Below are 19,970 nucleotides of genomic sequence, written 5' to 3' on the forward strand. Positions count from 1 at the left end.
AACGAAAAAACCTTTGCCTTTATCCACATATCTCGCAAAGTCTGATTTGCAGAACACACCGTCACACAACAAACAAACGACACTTCTTACATCCACATTTTTATGACAGATTTGCTTTTTATAGTCCGGTGGAATTTCGCGGGAATCTTTGCTCACCCAAGACATTTCGTCGAGAGAAAGCACTACATACGCGTGTTTACACTTTGACAGTCTACAGACTACGTCTAGTTTTATACGTATATAAATGGGTGCAGGATAGGGAGGCTCTCGCTCGCGCGCAGGCTTAGATTAATGCCACGGCGGCAAATTTGTCGCGCGGCCACCTCCGCCACCGCCGCCGCCAACGTCGCCGCATGATAAAGCTCGAGAGCGTCGCCCGGCTAATAAAAATAGAAAAAGTCGGATAGGGTTTTACGTTTTCTCGTCAACTCGCTAATTCTTTCTACAAGCGTACTTCTCTCTTCTTCTTCTTCTCCTCCTCTACTCTTCTCTCTCTTTTTTTGTTATCCGAGCGACTCTCGCCTAATTCGCACTTTACAAATTCCTCTTTCGCATATATATTCTTTCGCTTTGTAATTCGTTTGTCGAATTCGAGGTAAATTTTCGTAAAAGGATAGATTATTCTACGTGAAAATATGTGTGCACTATTCGCGTGCAACACGAGCTCGCGCTTTCTCTTTCTCTCTCTCTCACGTCGCTATGTTTTTGTAATTAAAAGTTTCAATATTCGCGTTGTCAAAGCGAGTGCTTTAGCCAACAGTTGCCGCTTCTCTCTCTCTGTCTCTCTCTCGCGCTTGCACGCGCGCAAGTTGCCGGCAGAGCTCGGCACGGCGCATATATAACTTTGGCCTTCTTTCTCTTTCCACATCTATCTCTCTCACTCATGCGTACGCGCGCGACACACAGCACCGCACGTACGACTTACTCTCTTGCAGGCTATATGCACACCCGTGCATACTAGCGCGCTCGCGAGCACGAAGTCTGTATTTTCGAGACCCGCGACGAGACAGCAGCAGCAACAGCAGCAGTATGCAGAGAATGTGAAATATAAAATCAATATTTTGCGCCGAAAAGTCAGCGCGCGAGGCAAAGTTGCAGCCCCGAGAAATTGTTGGCGCACACGTGCATTACGTAGTGTACGTCGTGTCGCGAAAGAGAACAGTCGAATAATACACGTCGCGCGAGCTGACTGCGCGGCTGATTGACTGACTAACTGAGAGACGGCTGCGGTACGCCACCACCACTCAGCGACTATACTATATTGTCGGTGCAGAAAAATGTATGAAAAAGTCACTCGGCCCGGTCGCTTCGCACGACATTATAGGAAATTACGCAGAAAGCGGTATTATGCCAAAGGATTAACGCGTATAGCTGTCGAGTAGAAGCAGCAGCAGCAGAGGAGCAGTGGCAGGGAACGCGCATAATCCCAAGCAGTGCGTTGAGCACGTGCAAGTCGAAATCAGCAGCGAGAAGAAGAGCTTCAAAGGAGCTCCTCCTACGTCGTCGTCGTCGTCGTCGTCGTCGTCGTTGGCGGCAGGTCAATCTGTGCGCGCGGAGTACATAGAGCAGCGCCGGCTTTCAACGCCGCTCACGAGGGGGGACACGAGCAAAGATATATTATAGCGTCTTAGCGCTCGGGAGTCTCTCGAGCTACGTGTTCTACATATATAACATTCGTATTCAGAGCATGACAAACGCCCAGCCAGCCGGAGCGAGGCCAGAGACTGCTGAGAAAGTTCGCCCCGAAACTTTGACAATTAAATGTAAAAACTTCGGTAATTATTTATGTGGCGCGCGGCTTAAAAATGCGTGTAAATCGCCCCGTTGTGAACACGAACATAGAGAGAGAGAGAGAGAGAGAGAGAGAGAGAGAGAGTAGAGCCCGCGCGCCGGGGACCGCTTGTACTAATTTGCGGTCGTTGAACCAGCCCCGCGCGCGCGTGAGATCCTCTTCAGTCGTGCGCGCGCGAGAGTGGCACAAACGCACAAATATACACAGAGAGAAATACCGAGCCTCGAGTTACACAAGAATAAGCCCCTGTAGCGGGTCGCGGGGCTCGAGCATATTACGCATTGCAAAGCGTGTCGTATCAACGAATGTATACGATGTAGACGATGACGACGACGACGACGAAATAATATGTTTAACAACAAACACGCGCATTCCCTGGGCAAAAGTACGTTTTCATTATGCGAATTCCATGTTACGTGTAGTAATGTGCGCAGGCCGACAAAAAAATGTTTTTTATTTTTTCTATTTCGCATGCCCTACATACATGTATACGCGTTCGTGCATAACACGCAGTGGAGTACGCACGATGGTATTTTTTTTTTATTTTTTCATGAAAAATCTCCCTCGCGAGAGAGAAGGCGATGGAGTATTTCGAGAGAGGACGTCAAACGCGTGGAAAAATGCGTTCGCGGCGATAATAAAAATGGTTAATTTGCGAATTTGAATTTTCAATTTTTTTTCCTGCTCCTTTTTTTTTGCTCTACACACTGCAGAAACTTGATTGTTTCCACGGGCTCTCGCGCACTGCTCTCGCTCGGTGCGTATACACATTTTCAATAACAATGCAAATTTTTTTGTCCACAGAGGCAGCGGCACTAGCAGCAACAACGGCAGTAGCAGTAACAGCAGCAGCAGCAGCAGAGTGCATAAAGCGTCCCCACGATATATAGGACACGACGCTTGTCTGTGCAATAACGAGGAAAAATACGAAAATGTCACCCTCAAGCCGAAAACTTTTCGAAATACACGCGCACTCGCGCGACTATATACGTAGTTTTCTTTCTCTCGCGCGAGCTAGCGAGCAATAGCTGCAGTTTTGTCGCCCGTGCAGCAGCGCTACGCTCGCGCGCGTATACAATGTGGGTGTGCGAGTGTGGCGGCGGGGGAGTGAGCGAAGTACGTAATGTATGTACGGTAGAGAAAAGCGAAACTTCGAGTGGTTCCTCGTAAATCGAAGGCGCGCGCGCGCCAGTGAGAAAGGAGAAGGAGGGGGATGAGGTCCCATCGACGATGCTAACACTACGCGTTACTCTTCCGCTGTAACGCGCCCGGCCACCGCCGCCGCCGCAGACTACCGCCACCAGCGTCGTCGTAGTTTTTATGGTCGAGCGGTAAACTGGACCAAGCGACTTTTTTTCTACTCCAATGGAGAAAGAGAGAAAAGGGCTCGCCTCGCGCGCGCCATTCGCGTCTTTCCAAAGTGCTCGGATATAGTATTTATACCGTCGTAAGCTTTTTTTGCTCAAAAGACCCCACGCGAGCGCGCGACAATCGAATCGAAATTCTTGAGTTTTTTTTTATCTCTTTTCTTTCTTTGCTCTCTCTCTAACTTGCGTCGCCATTACGCATCGTTTTACGACACGCGATCCACATAGTTGGATTCGTACAAAAAATTACATCGCTATTGCTCGCGCGCGCCATCAAGGCAGTATATTTATGAAAAAAAGGCGACAGAAAAAACTCGAGCTCCGAGCTTCGGCGAGCTTTTAAAAGCTCGTAGCAGCGCGCGCAAAGTAAAAAAAAAAGGGGGAAAAATCGGACGGCATAAAAGAGAAAGGGAAAGACGGAGAGAGCAAAAAAAGAAAGAAAGAAGAGTCGATAAGAAAGGCGACTTTGTCCCTATATATACGATATAAATCTCATTTCCGTACAGAAGGCAGAAATAAAAAAAAAAGAATAATAAAATTTCTTCGAAGCGCTCGCGCGAGAGATAGGCTAGTGTATATGCTACGTGTAACGCGTGCAGGGACAACGACGACGACGACGACTCGCACAAACTACGACAAAAGACAAAATATATAGAAGAGAAAGGGAAAAGTATAGTAGGAAATCCTGGTAAGCAGCTAGTAAGGTGAGAATTGCGGCATTTTTCCGGAACGAGGATTTTATTTGGATTGTCGACACATTGTTGTTACCACTAATACATATGACCGATTCTCTACGAAATTGAATGGCTCGAAATTATTTTTACAGCTGGCATAAAAACTGGGCGCACAAAAGGGGCTATTTTCTGCTATTTTCCGTTGTTATGAATTTTTTGAAATTTTTTATTCTCACTTTTTTGATATTTTCGATTTTTTGTTTATAACACACTCAAAGAGACCCCAAAGCCTGGATGTCTTTATTTTGTTCTTTTCATACTTTGTGGTAGAAATACTTAAAATTAATGTACCACAATTTTTTGGCTATTTTTCTAGTGCAATTATCTTACAAATATCTTTGGAATTCAAAATACATTTGGAATAATCTGAAAATGACAGTTTCAAAAAATGTATATACCATAATACTAATTACAACCTCCACCACTAGATGGCGAGTTCCTTTATCTACAAATCTGCAAGTGTTCAAGTAAACATAATTGTATAAGTCAGAGCACGGTTTTAAAAAAATTAAGCGTGCTAAACTCTTATTAGTTTAAATGGGCAGTCGAAGATCCAAAAATTTGTAATAAAATCCGGGGCCATATATATAGTCAAAAACAAAACGTATGTTATGCCTGCAGCAAAATAAATTTTTTTAGAAATCCGATTTCGTAGAGAATCGGCCATATATACATACGTATTTACTATATAGATATACACATTTACTGACAGGTATACATAGAGAAAAAGAGACGGCGGAAAATCTGGCCGAGCGCGTGGCGGTGGTGGCCTATTATCGAAGGAGCGGCTTCCTTCTGGCCCAAGCTCATAACACTAGGATTACCTTTGCCGCTTTTTTACTACTACTAGTACTACTACTACTGTAGTCGCTGCTATATACCCACTGTTATGAAGCAATGAGCTGCCAGCTTGTTCTTTCTCATTCCGGATAACCGTCTCTCGACTCGTTACGAATTGAATTGAATAATTTTCAACATCGAATACTTGTACATTTTCATTTCCTTTATCTTCTTTTTTTAATTTGGTTTCCGATGAATTATTAAATTAAACCGAAAAAAATTCGTTACGGCAGCACAAAAACTCGTTTCGAAAAAACCGTTACAAGCGAAATCCGTAAAATTTTCTCCTTTCAACGGATTACATCACGTTCGGTTGCGCGCGGGCTGTAACTGTTGTAGTGCGCGCTACACAGAAGCCAAAGGGAAAAATCATTAAAAAGCAATAACTCCGCGAGAGCTTAATCGTCCACGTTCTGCGCGTCTGTCGTCGCGCACAGCTGGAACGGGACAAAAAGAATTGTATACAGCAGCAGCGATGCGCAATAGCGCGACGGCATCGATTTCACTTTGAAGTTCAATTCTGCCATGCGTATGATCAGAAATCTTATCCCGCAGACCTCATTTTTTTCTTTCTTTTTTTTTTATTGCTTGAAATCTCGAGTTCATTTGATGATCTTCCGCGGGTTCTAAATCATATCATAACCGCTGCTACCTATACACCGTCACGAGATTATATTCGCACGCGTGGCAGTTTCTCTCTCCCTGTTATATTCGAGACACGGGGGAGGAGGAACGGGGCACATTGTCGTCGTCGTTTATTGCTGCAGAGAAAGAGAGAGAGAATAAGAGAGTGATATTATCGTTCGGTAACGACATCATTAGGCGTTAACTCCCCCCTCGCGTACAGCGATTCGTTATTCCTGAAAGTGAGCTCTGGCGCTCGCAATTGCGGGTAGTGTATCGCGAACGGTAGCGGCGGCAGAAGCAGCAGCAGCAATTATGTATATTTCTGCGAGAAAAAGCGCAATATTACGGCGAGGTATATATACGCGCCACAGTGTAAATTAGACATAGCACACGTATAGCCGCATGAAAGCTATCTTTTGTCGAGGCAGCTTCTTCAATTATATATAAATTCGGCTCGTTTGGCTTTTCCCCATAGCCATGCAGCGGCAGTAGCAGCAGCAGCAGCAACAGCAGCATCAGCACGAGCTGCTTGTGCAGCGCATTCTCGTCTTTTGTGAATTATTCGTGTACGCTCGCGCGCGCGAGCAAGAAAAACCACACGATCGTGCGAGGTGCTTAACACAATATATATAATGCGAGACGTAAAAGAGAGCGACGTCCTAAAACCGCAAAGTCAGTCGAGCGCACACATACCGCAAGTTCTCTAACTCTCCCCGTCTCTGTGTCTCGCAAAATTTGCAGAGAATGAAAATTGAAAAATTAAGGATCGTTCGTGGGAACAAAGCCTCGAAGCCTCGGCGCAGCAGCTTTATCTGTGCCAGCTCGTGTGAGTGTACACGTACGTTACGTACGAAGTGCTCACGAATGATGGGGCAAAAAGAAAAAGAAGCAGAAGTGCAGAGAGAAGAATCGAAGAAGAAGAAGGGAGAAGAGAAAAAGGCGCCCCGGAGTGTTTAAGTGCAATCAGATCCATTGCTCGAGAAGTTGTTAGTACGCACGAGCGATCATGGCAACTGCACCTCCAACGTAAACGTATCTTATACGTGTGTACGTATATACGAGAGACTCTCGAGCTTTCTTCGCAATAGAGAGAGAGAGAGAGAGAGCTGCTGCAGCGGAGCACGCGATTCTCGTCTTCGTTATTATTACTATACGTCGACTGCTATGAATCATTAGCGATAACTCGCATCTTGAGCCTCTTCTATTTTTTCTTCTTCTATATCAAGAAGCTCACGTAGAGAGCGCCATATACTTTTCTTGCGAGTAAACACGCACATTCATACGGCCACTTGCCGACGTATAATATACATTATTCATTCGTCTGCACTTATACGCGCTTTGATTTACAGCGTTCTGTTTGCCAGTTCGTCGTCCTTTCGCTCAAACGTCGTATGCACACGCGCGATTTATGCTGCATGCCACACGATCGCATTTATACATACGCAGCAGAGGAAGATAGTGGCAAACTTTGCCATAGTGCATGTACGTACGAGCTCTCTCTCGCTGTCCTTCTTCTACCTTCCGCGCATGTGATTGCGGCTGCTGCGCAGAGAGCAAAGCGAAGGAGCGACTAAATATTGGTATTGTTCATGAATGACCAAGTTGAACGACGCTCGAGCTCGAATCAACAGTAGCTAACGTAGTCGCGTGCGTATGCGTATCCTTTGATTGTGCACGGATCCGATCCTTTATGCGTACGAGAACTGCAGCGATAACGCAAATAAATACAAAGCCGATATTGGGTTGAAAAAAATTGAATTTTTTGCGCGTTTGACTGGATTATCAGGACTACAGAAGCTCGCGATAACGCTGAGCAATTCGCAAACATTCGTGCACAAAAAATTGTACCAGCTATGCCCCTCGATACGCTCGAGTTTTGCCGTATATGTACATTTGTACGAAAATTGAGATACATCTCGTCGCGAACTCCATACACGAATACGAACGCGCGCGCCTTTTTTTTTGCCTGACAATCGCGTAAACACATACAGCTTGTGTACGTGCACTTTCACCTCATCGCACGCGTGTGATATTTTTGCGAGTTACTTAATCCCTGCCGTGCAGTGTCGACGCGTACGTGAAAGTGTATAAATAAATAAACAATCTGTGTGTGCACCGCATCGACTGTGCTTATATATCGGAACAATCGAATGAAAATGTTACAGTGCCGCAAGTTTGCCACAGATATCTCCAGGAGCGATGAGATGAGAGTGAGCGAGCGAGCGAGAGGAAAAAAAAGAAGAAAACTCATGAATACAACTACACGTAGAAACACGCAGAAAAGTTGATACAGTTAAAAACACAAAGAGTAGAATTTACAATTTCTGCTTGTTCTTTCATACACGCGTATTGTACCTATGCATCAAAACTTTGTTGGCTGCTGGAATGCAAAGAGAGAGAGAGAGAGAGAGAGAGAGAGAGAGAGAGAGAAAGAGGGAGAGAAAGACGTAGTCAGAAACAGATACAGAAGAAAAAAAAAGTTCAACGCAGAGAAAGAGAGAGAAAGAAAGAAGCAGCACTAAAATGCTAGTCAAAAAAGCTAGCGTGCGTTCAATCGTGTTGCGCGCGAGCGGCTTAAAGCGAAAAATATTTATTCGGAGACAAGCGTTTGGGAGCGGCAGTGCAGAATCTACAGGAACGCAGAGAGAAAACAAACATATATACCTGATATAGTTATCCAACTTGATGCTTACTTCAACGGATAAAAAGGGGATTTCTTGAGCTTACAAATATATATATAACGACGACGAAGCGTGGCAAGAGATTAAAAAAAAAAACAAGCAATGACAATTGGAGCTCGTTCAAAATCGGATCATCGACAAATTTAGTTATGCAAGTCGAGAAAGTTGACGCAAATTGATTGTCACGAGATTAAAGTAATTGAAATTTTGATACCCGAAGATCTCTCGTGGATTTCATGAAAACAGATAATCTTTATATAAATAGAAACTGACGTTTACTTTGAAAATGCTCGGGCTTCTCTTGGATATACAAACCACGACTCCGGCACCTGTGCACCCGGCAATTGTTATGCAAACAGTCCAAGTAGCCTGGGTAATCTATTAATATCGATCGCGTAAGAAACGAGAGCTAAAATAAAAAGGAGAGAAGAGGTAACGAAAAAAAAATTAATAAAAAGTCAATCGCAAAGTTATACACATGAATTCGCTCGAGCAATATTCCATCGTCATTTTACGATTTATATCCTCACTTGGAAGCGCGCGCCGAGCCAGTCTCCGATTCAATAAGCCTCGGAGACTGCTGCGCGTCAAGTCTGCTTCTGCCTTTCCTCTCATTCTCTCTCTCTCTCTCTCTGTCTCTTTCTCCCTCGCGTAGCAATCCCATCTCTCGACGTTGTTTTTCTCTCTCTCTCTATCTCACTACTCTCGTCTCGCGCGGAGCAACAAGCCGCAAAAGGAGTATAGAAAGAGAGAGAGAGAAAAAAAATTCCCAAGCCATAAAGCATCGACTCGCGCGCGGCTCGATAACCCGGAAGTTTTAATAAACACGCACACACACACACACGTTCGCCCCCATCGACGAGAGTCGTTTTAATAACTTCAGCCGTAGTGTTTATATCTGCGTACATACTCAACGCGTCGAGCACACGTGAAAGTGAAAGAAGAGAAAGAGAAAGATAGGAAGAATAATCATTTTTAATCCTTTTGTCATTTTTATCCACGACAATAACGCGCACGAGATGCGAGAACAAAGCTGCTATCATCGGTCCTTGTATATGGCAGTCATCGTCGACGTCGTGTTTATACAACGCATGTATCTATCACACGAATATATATACACGAGATGTGCTCCGTACACGCGTACAAATACACACTGACACACACTCGACTCTCAACAGCGACAATGCAGAAAAACAACGAGGCTGCAGAGAGGATGAGGAAGCATAAAAAAAAGGAAGAAAAAAATAACAAAAGAGGGAGAGAATATACCCGAGAGACTTGGCGTATACACGTACAGTGCACATACGTAAAATTAGAGTGCGTAAATCGCACGCACACTCGTATGCGCGCACACGATGGTCACGCATATAGAGAGAGAGAGAGATATGCCACCGCTGTCATATCCCACCTGCATCGCTATGTGTGCGCTATGCAGCATGGACTATTGTGTTGTACGCGAAACTCGAGGGGTCTTTTATTGAGATTAGTGTGCCATAGCGCGCCAGGGGTGGGAGGCAAAAAGCTGAGGGGGATGAATACATTTTTTTTCTGCTCTCCTTTTGACACTGATAGTAGCTCTTTTGTGCGTCGAGGTACTTCAGATTGAAAAAGTCAGTTGTGTATAGCTCTGTGCACACACACAGACACATATAATACATGACGTATAGGCTCGTATAGCTATACTACTTGAATCATCGCGAATGGCCGCATGCGTATAGCAGCTCGTATATATCTAGCCTCTAGGCTCGTTATAAATATTATGCCTATTGTATGCGCTGGCGAAAAAAATTTTTTTTTCACTCCGAAGCCTTTGGTATCACATGTCGTTGGGCCAAGTTTGATCCATTTAATCGAATGATTGATGGAAAAAAAAGAGGAAGAAGAAAAATGAAACGAGATATATATATAACGAACAAGAAAGATATCGTAAAGTAAACGTCGAAAAAATTTTCGGTTCGCAGCGTACGTACGAGCGTAGGGTAAGTACATAAAAGATGAGATGAACCCCAAGAAACGTTTCACAAACCATCTTGATTTGCGTGAAGTATGATTAAAATGAAGACCTACTACTTGGGAAAAGCAGTCGAACTGCGAGCTGGCGCGCATACATACATATACCTGTGTACATAATGAAAAGTATGAAAAAATGTTGGGAATTTCAAGGGAAAGTTTTCCGCTGCACTGCAGGCGCACTGGCACACGCGTACACACACACACACTCACATCTATACATCCATCTGGGCACATACATACACACCTGAGCCTCGACGAGCAAAAACAGGTCGAAGCTGCTGCCGCTGCTGCTACACGAGGGGCTGTAAGCTTTCCCATGGATATAATGCTCGGGTGTATAGCTATACAAGCGTAGCAGCAAAAAGGACGTTTTTTCCTTGGCACGAGGACGGCTCGCTCCTTATACCATACTTTGCCGTTGGACGCGTCTTCATCAGACCAGTAAATGCTTCCCCCGGGAGAAAAAGAGAGCGAGATAGAGAGAACAATACCCGGCCGACGTATATGATGTATATATAATGGCGCGCGGGAGGGCAAAACTTTTTTTTCGCCCTCCAGTCCGCTTGTATGAGGAATATTCATCGTATATTACGTGACTGAGTTAACAGGGACTATTTGTCCGATTCGTGTGCCCGAGAGAGAGTAAGCTATAAATGACACTTTTCCCGTGGTCGTATAACTTTTACTCGGACTACGCAAATTTTGCATGCATACATCGCGCGCGCGTTCGAAATGAGTGATCGGCGTCGTTTTCCGCGCGATTTCGCAACGCTCGAGTAATTTTTCAGCCCGTGCGATTTCAACGGCATTTTGCCCAGTGATACGAGTCGAGCTTTGGTCGGACAATTGCACTCTCGAGGTTACCCTCCTCTTATTATTTTTCAAAAACCATTAAAGCTAATTCTATTGTAAGCCATGAGAAGAGAGTTTTGAAAATGAAATAAGAAAAAAAGAAGGGAAAGAAAAACCAAGTGCAGAGAGAGGTCTGAAAAGTTTTTCGGGCCAGGAGAGAACAGCAGACCCGCATATAGCAGCTCGTGGCTTAATTAATCCAGGAAACAAACTTGACGTAAACTAGTTATATCCGCTGTCTGGGGCTCGACTTCTCTCCTCGTCGTTGACGCTGCTGCTGCTGCTGTTACTACTGTTGTTGTTTTCGCCTCGACTTACATCGTCAGTCGAGGTTTAACGTGCACACGGTACAGCGTCGCCGGTCTCTTTCTCGGAGCTGCTGTCCTGTTATACATATAGGCACGTGATGTACACCTTTAATTCGAAATTCTCCGCGTAGCGCGGGGAAATAAGAGAAAAGAGACGAGGCTCGCGCGCGAGGATATAAATTAGAAAATGCGTCTGCGCCAACTCGCGTGGCTCGCTCAGAGATTTATTGGAATTGCAGCAAAGTATATAGCTCGCGCATGCATACGTATACGCGCGAGAGAGAGAGAGAACGCGGATCCTTTCTTTCTCCATCCCCTTTTCATAATTGATCGGTCGTACTTGGCGCGAATGAACGTTTCACTCGATCGTGCAGGCGCATACATGCACACACGTACGTACACACACACAGCCTGTCGAAAGGGCTGCTGCGCTGCACTCTGCACAGTGTGCAGTCTGCAATTTCCCTCTTCGCATATACAGTTTTGCAAGTCTGGGATTTATATTGGACGTGCGAGAGGAGGCGAAAGAGAAGGAGGAGGAGAAAGGAGGAGATAGTGCAGGCACGGCCGGACGTGCCTTTGGCTTCTCTATCTTGCCGTAGAGAGAGTAGCAGCGCGCCGGAATGTTTTATCGGGAGGATAGCTTCGGCTTTCGTATATCTTTACCTATCTATGGCCCGCGAGAAGAAGTTTAATTATGAACGAGGCAGCCTTGAGCCATAAATACACCGGTGCCGCGCGCGCGCGGACGGCGGCTCAGTGAGAGGGTATCGAGAGACCGTGCAAGATTTATCCTCCGCAAGCTCTATCGCCGAAGACACATATTTGCACTCTCGATCGCCCACCCCCCTTCTTTGTCGGCTATAAAGCAGGAAAGATTTTTTCCGTTTGTTTACGTATAACGATGTAATGTACGTACCTTTGGCGAGCGTGATTATTTAATTTATTGTCTCTGGAGATGAGCCTACGAAAAACTCTGCAAGTTGCAGCTCCTAATTTGAAACACACTCGAAATCATTCACTCCGAACTTTGTACTCGTCTCACAGCTGCACTATTTTTATTATACTTTTCACCGAGCACGCGAACGATGCTCAACATCCGATCAACGAATCGTCAACGCACAAATCACTCCAAAACTTCCACTCCTTAATTTTCTCATTCACCAATTCAGTTTTTATTTATTTATTTTTTTTTTTTTTTTGCAGAAAGAAGAGGCGGAGAAAAATGGTTGAGAATCGCAGCACGAGATGCACCGTGCAGGCACGCTCGCGCGCGTTATACGAACAGCCACCGTACGAAACGTATTGGCGCGAAGCAGCGCGCAGACTGTCGGCTGTTTTCTCGTACCTCAGTCGGTCGCTGCTCTCTCCGGCACACTCTCGCGTCGTCGTCGTCGTCGTCGTACGCGATAGTTGCAGCGGTACAAGTAGTAGTGGTGTGCGCGGCGCCTGGCGGTGGCATAGTAGCAGTCGTAGCGTAGTAGTAGTCGTTGCGGGGCGCGCGCGCGCGCAGCTGCTTCTGCCGCCGCTGGCGCTGCCACTGCCTCCCTCCGAACGTGGTCCTATATATATACGTACGTACGCTTTTCTCTCTCTCTCGCTCGCTGCTGCACTGCAAGTAGGGCGCCGGACAATCACCCCTCCTCGTTCTCGCACCAGGCAAACTGCTCTCCGGCTCTCGCTCGCTCTCTCGTGCACACACATACGTATACGTAGCTCTCTACGCACATTGCACTCTTGGATCGATTCGTGTGTGTATACTACTGCGCTTGGAGCGCGATAACCCTCGAATATATATACCTATATATACTTATCTCGTGACTTTTGCAGCATCAATTCACACCGTGCACGCGAGTAATGACACGTTAAATTCTCCGACTTCGATAAATACATTGTACGTGCGTCGTAAGATTCAACTTATATTATATGTATGTCTCTTGGCCTCCTTTTCTTCTATTTCATTGCGATGATACAACTGCAGTGAAGCGGCAGCAGCAGTAGCACCAGCAGCAGAGCTTTTTACAAGATTAACGAAGTTTATCACGCTTCATTAGGCGCGCGAGACTCGGGCGCTCCAGCGTCACGTTTCATATATAAGGACACGCTACTCGCGTCGCGTTGTCGCGTGCCGTAGCTGCAAATTTCTTTTACTCGCCAGGCTGCCACTGCTACACCTACCTATTTTCCGGAGCAGCTCTTATCGCTCGCTGGGCAGAGCTTAAAAGCACCGAAGCAGCAGTGGCAACGGTATATACGTCGCAGAAATCGTTCGCGCTAAATTAAACATCAACGGAGTCGAAATTCTTTACGATTCTTATCGCCGCGCGCGCGAGCCGAGCTCCTCTACTGCGCTGCATTACAACGTAGTACAACACTGCGCCAGTTTAATTATCCTTGAAAAGAGTTTTTCGATTTAAACGAGCCGCTATACTTACCGTGCACACAGTTGTGTTCGCTTATATTTACGCGCGTTTAAATATGTAGCGAGCTGCGAAAGTCACGCGGCGGCGGCTGGAGAGCCTTCTCATGCGTGAATTGCCAGCGTGCACCGAGAAACAAGTAATTTCACTAGTTCCCAAGAAGGAAAGATCTTCGTATACGTTTACCAACATAGATATATGGTAGCACACACCCACAGACAGGCTCGCGCAGCACGCATACTGTACACACACGCACGTGGGATATTGCAGTCTGTCGTACGCGAACCTCTATGTAACTTCTTCTCCTTCTCTCTTCCCTCTTGTTTCCTCAGCACTTCGTCACCTTTAAGTCTAACAAGCTCTTGTGCGCTCAGAGAGCGGCGCGCGCGCGCGAGCTACCTCCTCCGACGACGACGACGAGCTACCTTCAATTTTCCTCCGAGTCATCGTGGCAATTGCCGAGTGTGTGTGTGTGTGTACATTCGCGTTAGAAGAGAGGAGCTTCTATCTCTTATATACCTGTAGCCTAGTCCAATGTAGCAGACGAGAGCTGCACACGGCGCACGAGATTTTCGATGGATGAAAGAGAGGACAAAAAAGAAGGAAAAATGAGAGTAAATTTTTATTAGGCTCCTGTTGACGCTAGCATCATCGGGGGGTGTGTGTGTGTATACGCTCGTTGACAATTTCAATCGGATTATCGAGAACGAGCGAGAGAAAAGAGAGACACGATGGGAAAGAGAGAGAGAGAGTAATGGCGCATCGTGCTGCTGCACATTTCGACCCTAAAACGCCTAGTTTCATTTTTATCATTATTGTCGTTGTTCACTTGCTTTCGCATTACGCACGCGTGCACGCGCGCCAGCGAGCGAGCGAGAAGTGAGCATTTGCTGATTGCGCGCTGAGAGCAGCAGCAGCGAGTCGTCGCTTCGTTTCTAGAATTTCAATGGGCTGCCAGCGCAATCGCGGCTCTAACATTTGATTCGGTACTTTAGCTGCAATATTGCCCATAATCAAACAATAATTCAATTTTCTCCGCTGTAGCTCTCGGATTCGATATTTATATCGCGCGCGTATAGAAAAGAGAGAGGCTGGATATGGGCTGAGAAAAAATTACCGGAGGATGCGCAAACGTCATTACGTATACATTACGGGATCGCTAATTGTGTTCGTTCGATGACTCGTGCGCGCGCTCCTAAATCAAATATTTGATAAATATCATGGTTATTGGAAAGGGGAATATTTGTGTTGGCAGAGAGCTTGCACACTTTGACTCCCGAGTCGCAATCGCGAAATGATCCCTCCACAGAGGCGATATAGAGGGAGAATTTACCGAGGGGGGGTGAAGTTTCGCCGCTCGCAAGTCGGTGTAAAACCAGTCGTAGGTCCATCGCTCCCCTTTATGTGTATACGTGGAGTTCGGGTCAAATCAAGTTTGAAGTTGAGCTTCGCTCGCAAGCTCGCAGCGAGCTTCGATCGCTTCTCGAGCATATCCCGAAGTTACTTTTAGTTCGCGTGCAAGGGTGAATTTATCGAAGAAAAAAGAAGCTCGCGTGGAAAAATTATGGACGCGTATAAGCGATGTTGGTATACTATATGTGTGCGTATGGCATAAATCGATCAACCCCGGAGCACGAGATAATTTTAATCTGCGTGCTATCGCGCGCATTAGATCGATACTTTTTAATATCATACGAAGTCTGTCATCGTATCCTTATGGCTTACTTATACGGCTTGTTTATTTCATATACTCGAGAGGAATTCGCGTTCTCCGCGAGTTTGTTTGTCTTTTGGCGCGTACACACACACACACACACACACACACACACACACGCACACATATATATATAAACACATAACTTTGACTCGTGTAGTCTCAGCCGCGCGCAAGGTAAAATTATACCGCGCCCGCAGACGGAAGACGCGGCTAGAGCAGCAGCAGCAGCACATTGTATTATTTACAATTTCCTACGTAGCGTAGCATAGAGAGAAGTCAACCTGCTCTGCTGCAGCGGCAGAAGCACATATAAGGTATATTAGAACTCGATCCTCTCCCTCTATCTCGTGCGCGCTCGAATGTCTAATGATGATGAAGTTTCTCACGCGCCAACTAAATTGTGCACGAGCTCGACTACATACGCACACACACCCACACATATAGCGTGGTGCGTGCAGCGCTTGTAATTAATAGAAAGATGATACACGTGCGTGGACGAGTCTGTATAGGTGTGTGTGCATAATGTACACGCGAGCGAACTGCGAAGGAGTTGAGCAAGCGACACGAGCTCGAGTGTGTGCGTGCGTGTGTACGGTGTATCCAGGCGCGTAAGGCATAACAGCTGCTCGCAAAGTTTATATAAATCATTCGAGCAATTGCGAGTATGCATATAGCGCCAAGACTATACTCTGGATTGAGACGATAGCGAAAGGTCAAGTCTATATTCAAGTTGTAATTCGAAAATTGATTGATCAATAATCATCGCAGCCCCTTTCGTACGGTCTAGGGTTATATATAGGAAATAAAGCAAAGTGGGATGGTGCACGGTCTGCTCGAGAACAGTTGGATATAAACGTGAAGAGGGGGTTGGGCCGATAGTTAACGGCTTAGCTTGTATTGGTCTGTGTAAGCTGCTGCTGCTGCTGCTGCTGCTGCTGCCACGGCACACGCCATGCACTATATATACCCGCTGCACGTTGCAGAAAATTTCAGCGAGCCAATTTTACGGTACGAAAAGGCCAAGAAGGACCTACAAGAGAGAAGAGGGAGTTAACTCGAACGACCATCAACCTATCTCTCCTTCTCACGTGTGTGTGTGTGTGTGTGTGTGCGTATAGACTTTTCTCTCTATCCAGAGAGAGAAAGCTTGACGTGCCGTGATTAAGACTTGTATTTTACGCTTCCTTTCTCTTCCGCAGCCCCGCACAGCACACAGCGCACACACACATACACATTCGCGCACACACGTAGCATGTATCTCTATCCGCAAAGAGAAGTTTCAAGCTACTAATGAGCAGTATCGAGTTTGCTGCGTCGAGGATTGATTGTTCGTTCCTCGAGACGAAGAGTAATTTTTCCCCCAAGAAAATCTCTAATTCTTATTCTTATCCTTCTTCTTTTGTTTATTTTTTTTATTTTTTTTTTGTTCCACGCAGGCTAAAAATGGAAATGTTACGCGAAGATCGAGAAAAAAGCAAAGCTATATATTGCTGCAGCCGTTTAACGACGAACAACTCGCACGCGCGCACGATATATAAATTTATACGGAGCAAAAGTGAGACGACGACGGCGGCACAGCTCTCGCAAATAGCTCGACTGCACGTTGTTATATATATGCAGGCGGGGGATATTGGTTTTGCGTTGATGCGCGCGTACTGCTATGTGCAAGCCCGCAGCAGCAGCAGCAGCAGCCTCGACTGTTTATACACTTATTTAAAAGTCAAAGCGGATGCAGATGAGAAAATATCACACGAGCGACGACGCGCTCGAGACACTTACGCAGCCCCGCTCGAGTGTGTGCTCGCCGTATAAACGTGTCGATGCACTTCTCCGTTCTCTCGCGAAGCTCGTTCGCTTTCTACTTTGCCCAGCGCGTACACACAGCGGGCATTGTAAAAATGACGCTGGGCGCGAATTAAAAAGTTCTATCCCGCGCGACGAGTAATGTTGCGTACGCAAGGGGCATCGATTTAGCCCCTCGAGCGACGACTGCAGCGCGGGTGTGTGTGTAAGTATGAAATTTCCAACTGAGCTTGCAGCTACGACTTCGTGCGCGCACACGATGATGTAGGCATATCGTAGGCATGGGCAGTGGCCACCTATACGGGGCAGAATTGCATAGTTGCCGAACGACGAGCGCTGCGCACGAAACTTGAGCATTTGCTCACGCGCCTAACTCTAATTCTCTCTTGGCTCCATTGCTATAACTACTTGTGCCGGTGCTGCAGATAATATGGGCAGCTTACATACATGGGAATGCACTACGTTCATCATCTGGTATATAGAGCTGCGTACGCGCTTATGGCAGGACTTTGATTGAGTGTACGATAGGATTATGTACGTATAAGAACCAATTTCTCCCTCGATCCGCTCACCCTTGAGAGCGTAATTTCATCTTCCTTGCTTAGAAAAGTCACGACCCAGATGGGATTTCTCTGAATTTTATGGCTAGTTTTTGGCCGATTGATACAGTTTTTGGGCATAAAGAGTCATTAGAACGAGACACTTTAAGCCCGAAAGATTCCAGATAAGAGTAACCTGCTTGGTTTATACTAAAAAAAGTGAGAAATTTCGTTTGCTTGTACACGTTCCTATATGTGTTCCACAGGATAGAATTAACGTTAATTGATTGTATATAAAAGAAAATTTTGCGCCTGAATTGATGCAATTTTCATTACATTTTTGGAGTAGTTTCAAATATACGCGAGCGAGTCAATACAAATCACAAATACAGTACTGTATATATGGCCAGTCGACGGTGGAGGGGATAGTATCGCCAAGGTGCTACCAGAAACGCGGCGTCTCCTCGCTAATATACGAGTAGTGTGTTCAGTCGCTGCTTAGAAGTTGAATTCCTGAGCAAGTGTTTACAAATTCATAGATTCGATGTTCAGTGTTGGTGACTCAAGTCGTTTAACCTCAAATTTTCTTCAGTGGATATCGTGAAAATTCACAGTGAAGACATCTAATTAAGATTGAAGCGAATGATGAATAGCAAGGGAGATGCCGTTAGGTATAATTAATGTTTGAACGTGTCATGGTATTTTTTAAGCGATCGTCTCATAAAACTTAATTATTCTTTAGGATGAAAGAAGAACCTACTGATATTTGGCCAGATGCAGGTTATGAGTGTAATTTTAATTCGGTGGACTCTTGCAAGACAAAAAACTTTGCAACATCTACGTTTTATAAACCATCGGTGAGCTCGATAATTTGAATTATGTTTAAATTTCCCACTATCAAAAAACTATGATACATTTTAAATTTTAGGTGTGTCACATAAATGAGGTTATGGCCTCACAGGAAAAGTTAGACGAAAAAATATTCATTGATTGTGAGTGCAATGATTTTAAACCCGAATTAAAGTCTTTATCGACAACTATTTTCAAAACTGAGTATGAAAATTATCCACTAATCGTGAAAAAAGAAAACGAAAGTCAGACTAATGATATTAATAAAAATATATCGATAGTTTTTGAATGCGAGGATTTTAAATCAGAAATGAAACCTTCATCAACAAGCAGTGTAAAAATGGAGAATTCCGAGGAATTTAAGGATGTTAAAGTATTACAAAAAATCTCTCGAAAGAAGAAACATAAAAATTTAGTACATGAACTTGATAAACCTTTCAATTGCAAGATATGTCACAAATCATTTCGACGAAAAAGGTACCTTAAAGTTCATGTAAATGTAGTACATAATCGGAGCAAACCCTTTGAATGTGAAATTTGTCACATATTATTTGGATGCAATAGTAACCTCAAGAAGCACATAAGTAAGGTACATGATCATATCAAACCCTTCGAATGTAACATATGTCATAAATCATTTGGATACAAACATCACCTTCAGCGTCACATAGATATAGTACATCATTGTAGCAAACCCTTCGAGTGTGATATTTGCCACAAATTATTTGGAGAAAAAAAGTACCTTAAAGTTCACGTAAATGCAGTGCATCATCATAGCAAACCCTTCGAGTGTGACATTTGTCACAAATCATTTGGATACCAGAATGTATTAAAAACTCACGTAATGGCAGTACATGGTCATAGGAAACTCTTTGAGTGTGACATATGTCAAAAGTCATTTGGACAAAAAAGTACACTCAAAGTTCATATAAATGTAGTGCATGATTGGAGAAAACTCTTCGAATGTGAAATTTGCCGTCAAACATTTGAGCAAAAGGCTCACCTAAAAACTCACATAAATGCAGTACATGATCATAAATAAAAGTACACAATCTTGGTAAATAAAGAGATAAATACATTATTTGAAATTACTATTAATTTTTCTTAATTGTAAAAAACCTTCCACCAAATAATATTTTCAAAGCTATATTGAGATTAAAAATTTGTCAAAAAAATCACTTTTTGTAAAATTACTGCCTGCCAGTATACAGTCTTCACAGCTTAATCTTTTTAGTTAGCATGTATACTTCCCGAGAATGCAAAGTTTTTGTTTCAACAATTTTTGGCCATAAATACCATACTTTTTCTTAAGTAATGATAACTTTTTGACTATATAAAATTCGTGAAAATTACTATTTAATCATATTTTTATCTCTATGTACACTGAATCTATTTGGCTTGCCATTGGCCCATTATCTTTATTTTTGT

General features: G+C 44.6%; 1 protein-coding gene across 1 annotated transcript; it reads left to right on the top strand.

Moving 5' to 3' along the window:
• Positions 1–18,196: 18,196 nt before the first annotated feature.
• Positions 18,197–19,584, top strand: LOC111693917 (zinc finger protein OZF-like). The gene is made up of 3 exons (XM_023460094.1): positions 18,197–18,364; positions 18,436–18,550; positions 18,622–19,584. The coding sequence occupies exons 1-3, from the start codon at positions 18,336–18,338 to the stop codon at positions 19,582–19,584; spliced, it is 1,107 nt and encodes a 368-aa protein (XP_023315862.1). The 5' UTR covers positions 18,197–18,335.
• Positions 19,585–19,970: the final 386 nt, after the last annotated feature.

The sequence above is a fragment of the Trichogramma pretiosum genome, unplaced genomic scaffold, assembly GCF_000599845.2.
Source record: "Trichogramma pretiosum strain Unisexual culture from Peru unplaced genomic scaffold, Tpre_2.0 scaffold42, whole genome shotgun sequence".
NCBI classification, from domain to species: Eukaryota; Metazoa; Arthropoda; class Insecta; order Hymenoptera; family Trichogrammatidae; genus Trichogramma; species Trichogramma pretiosum.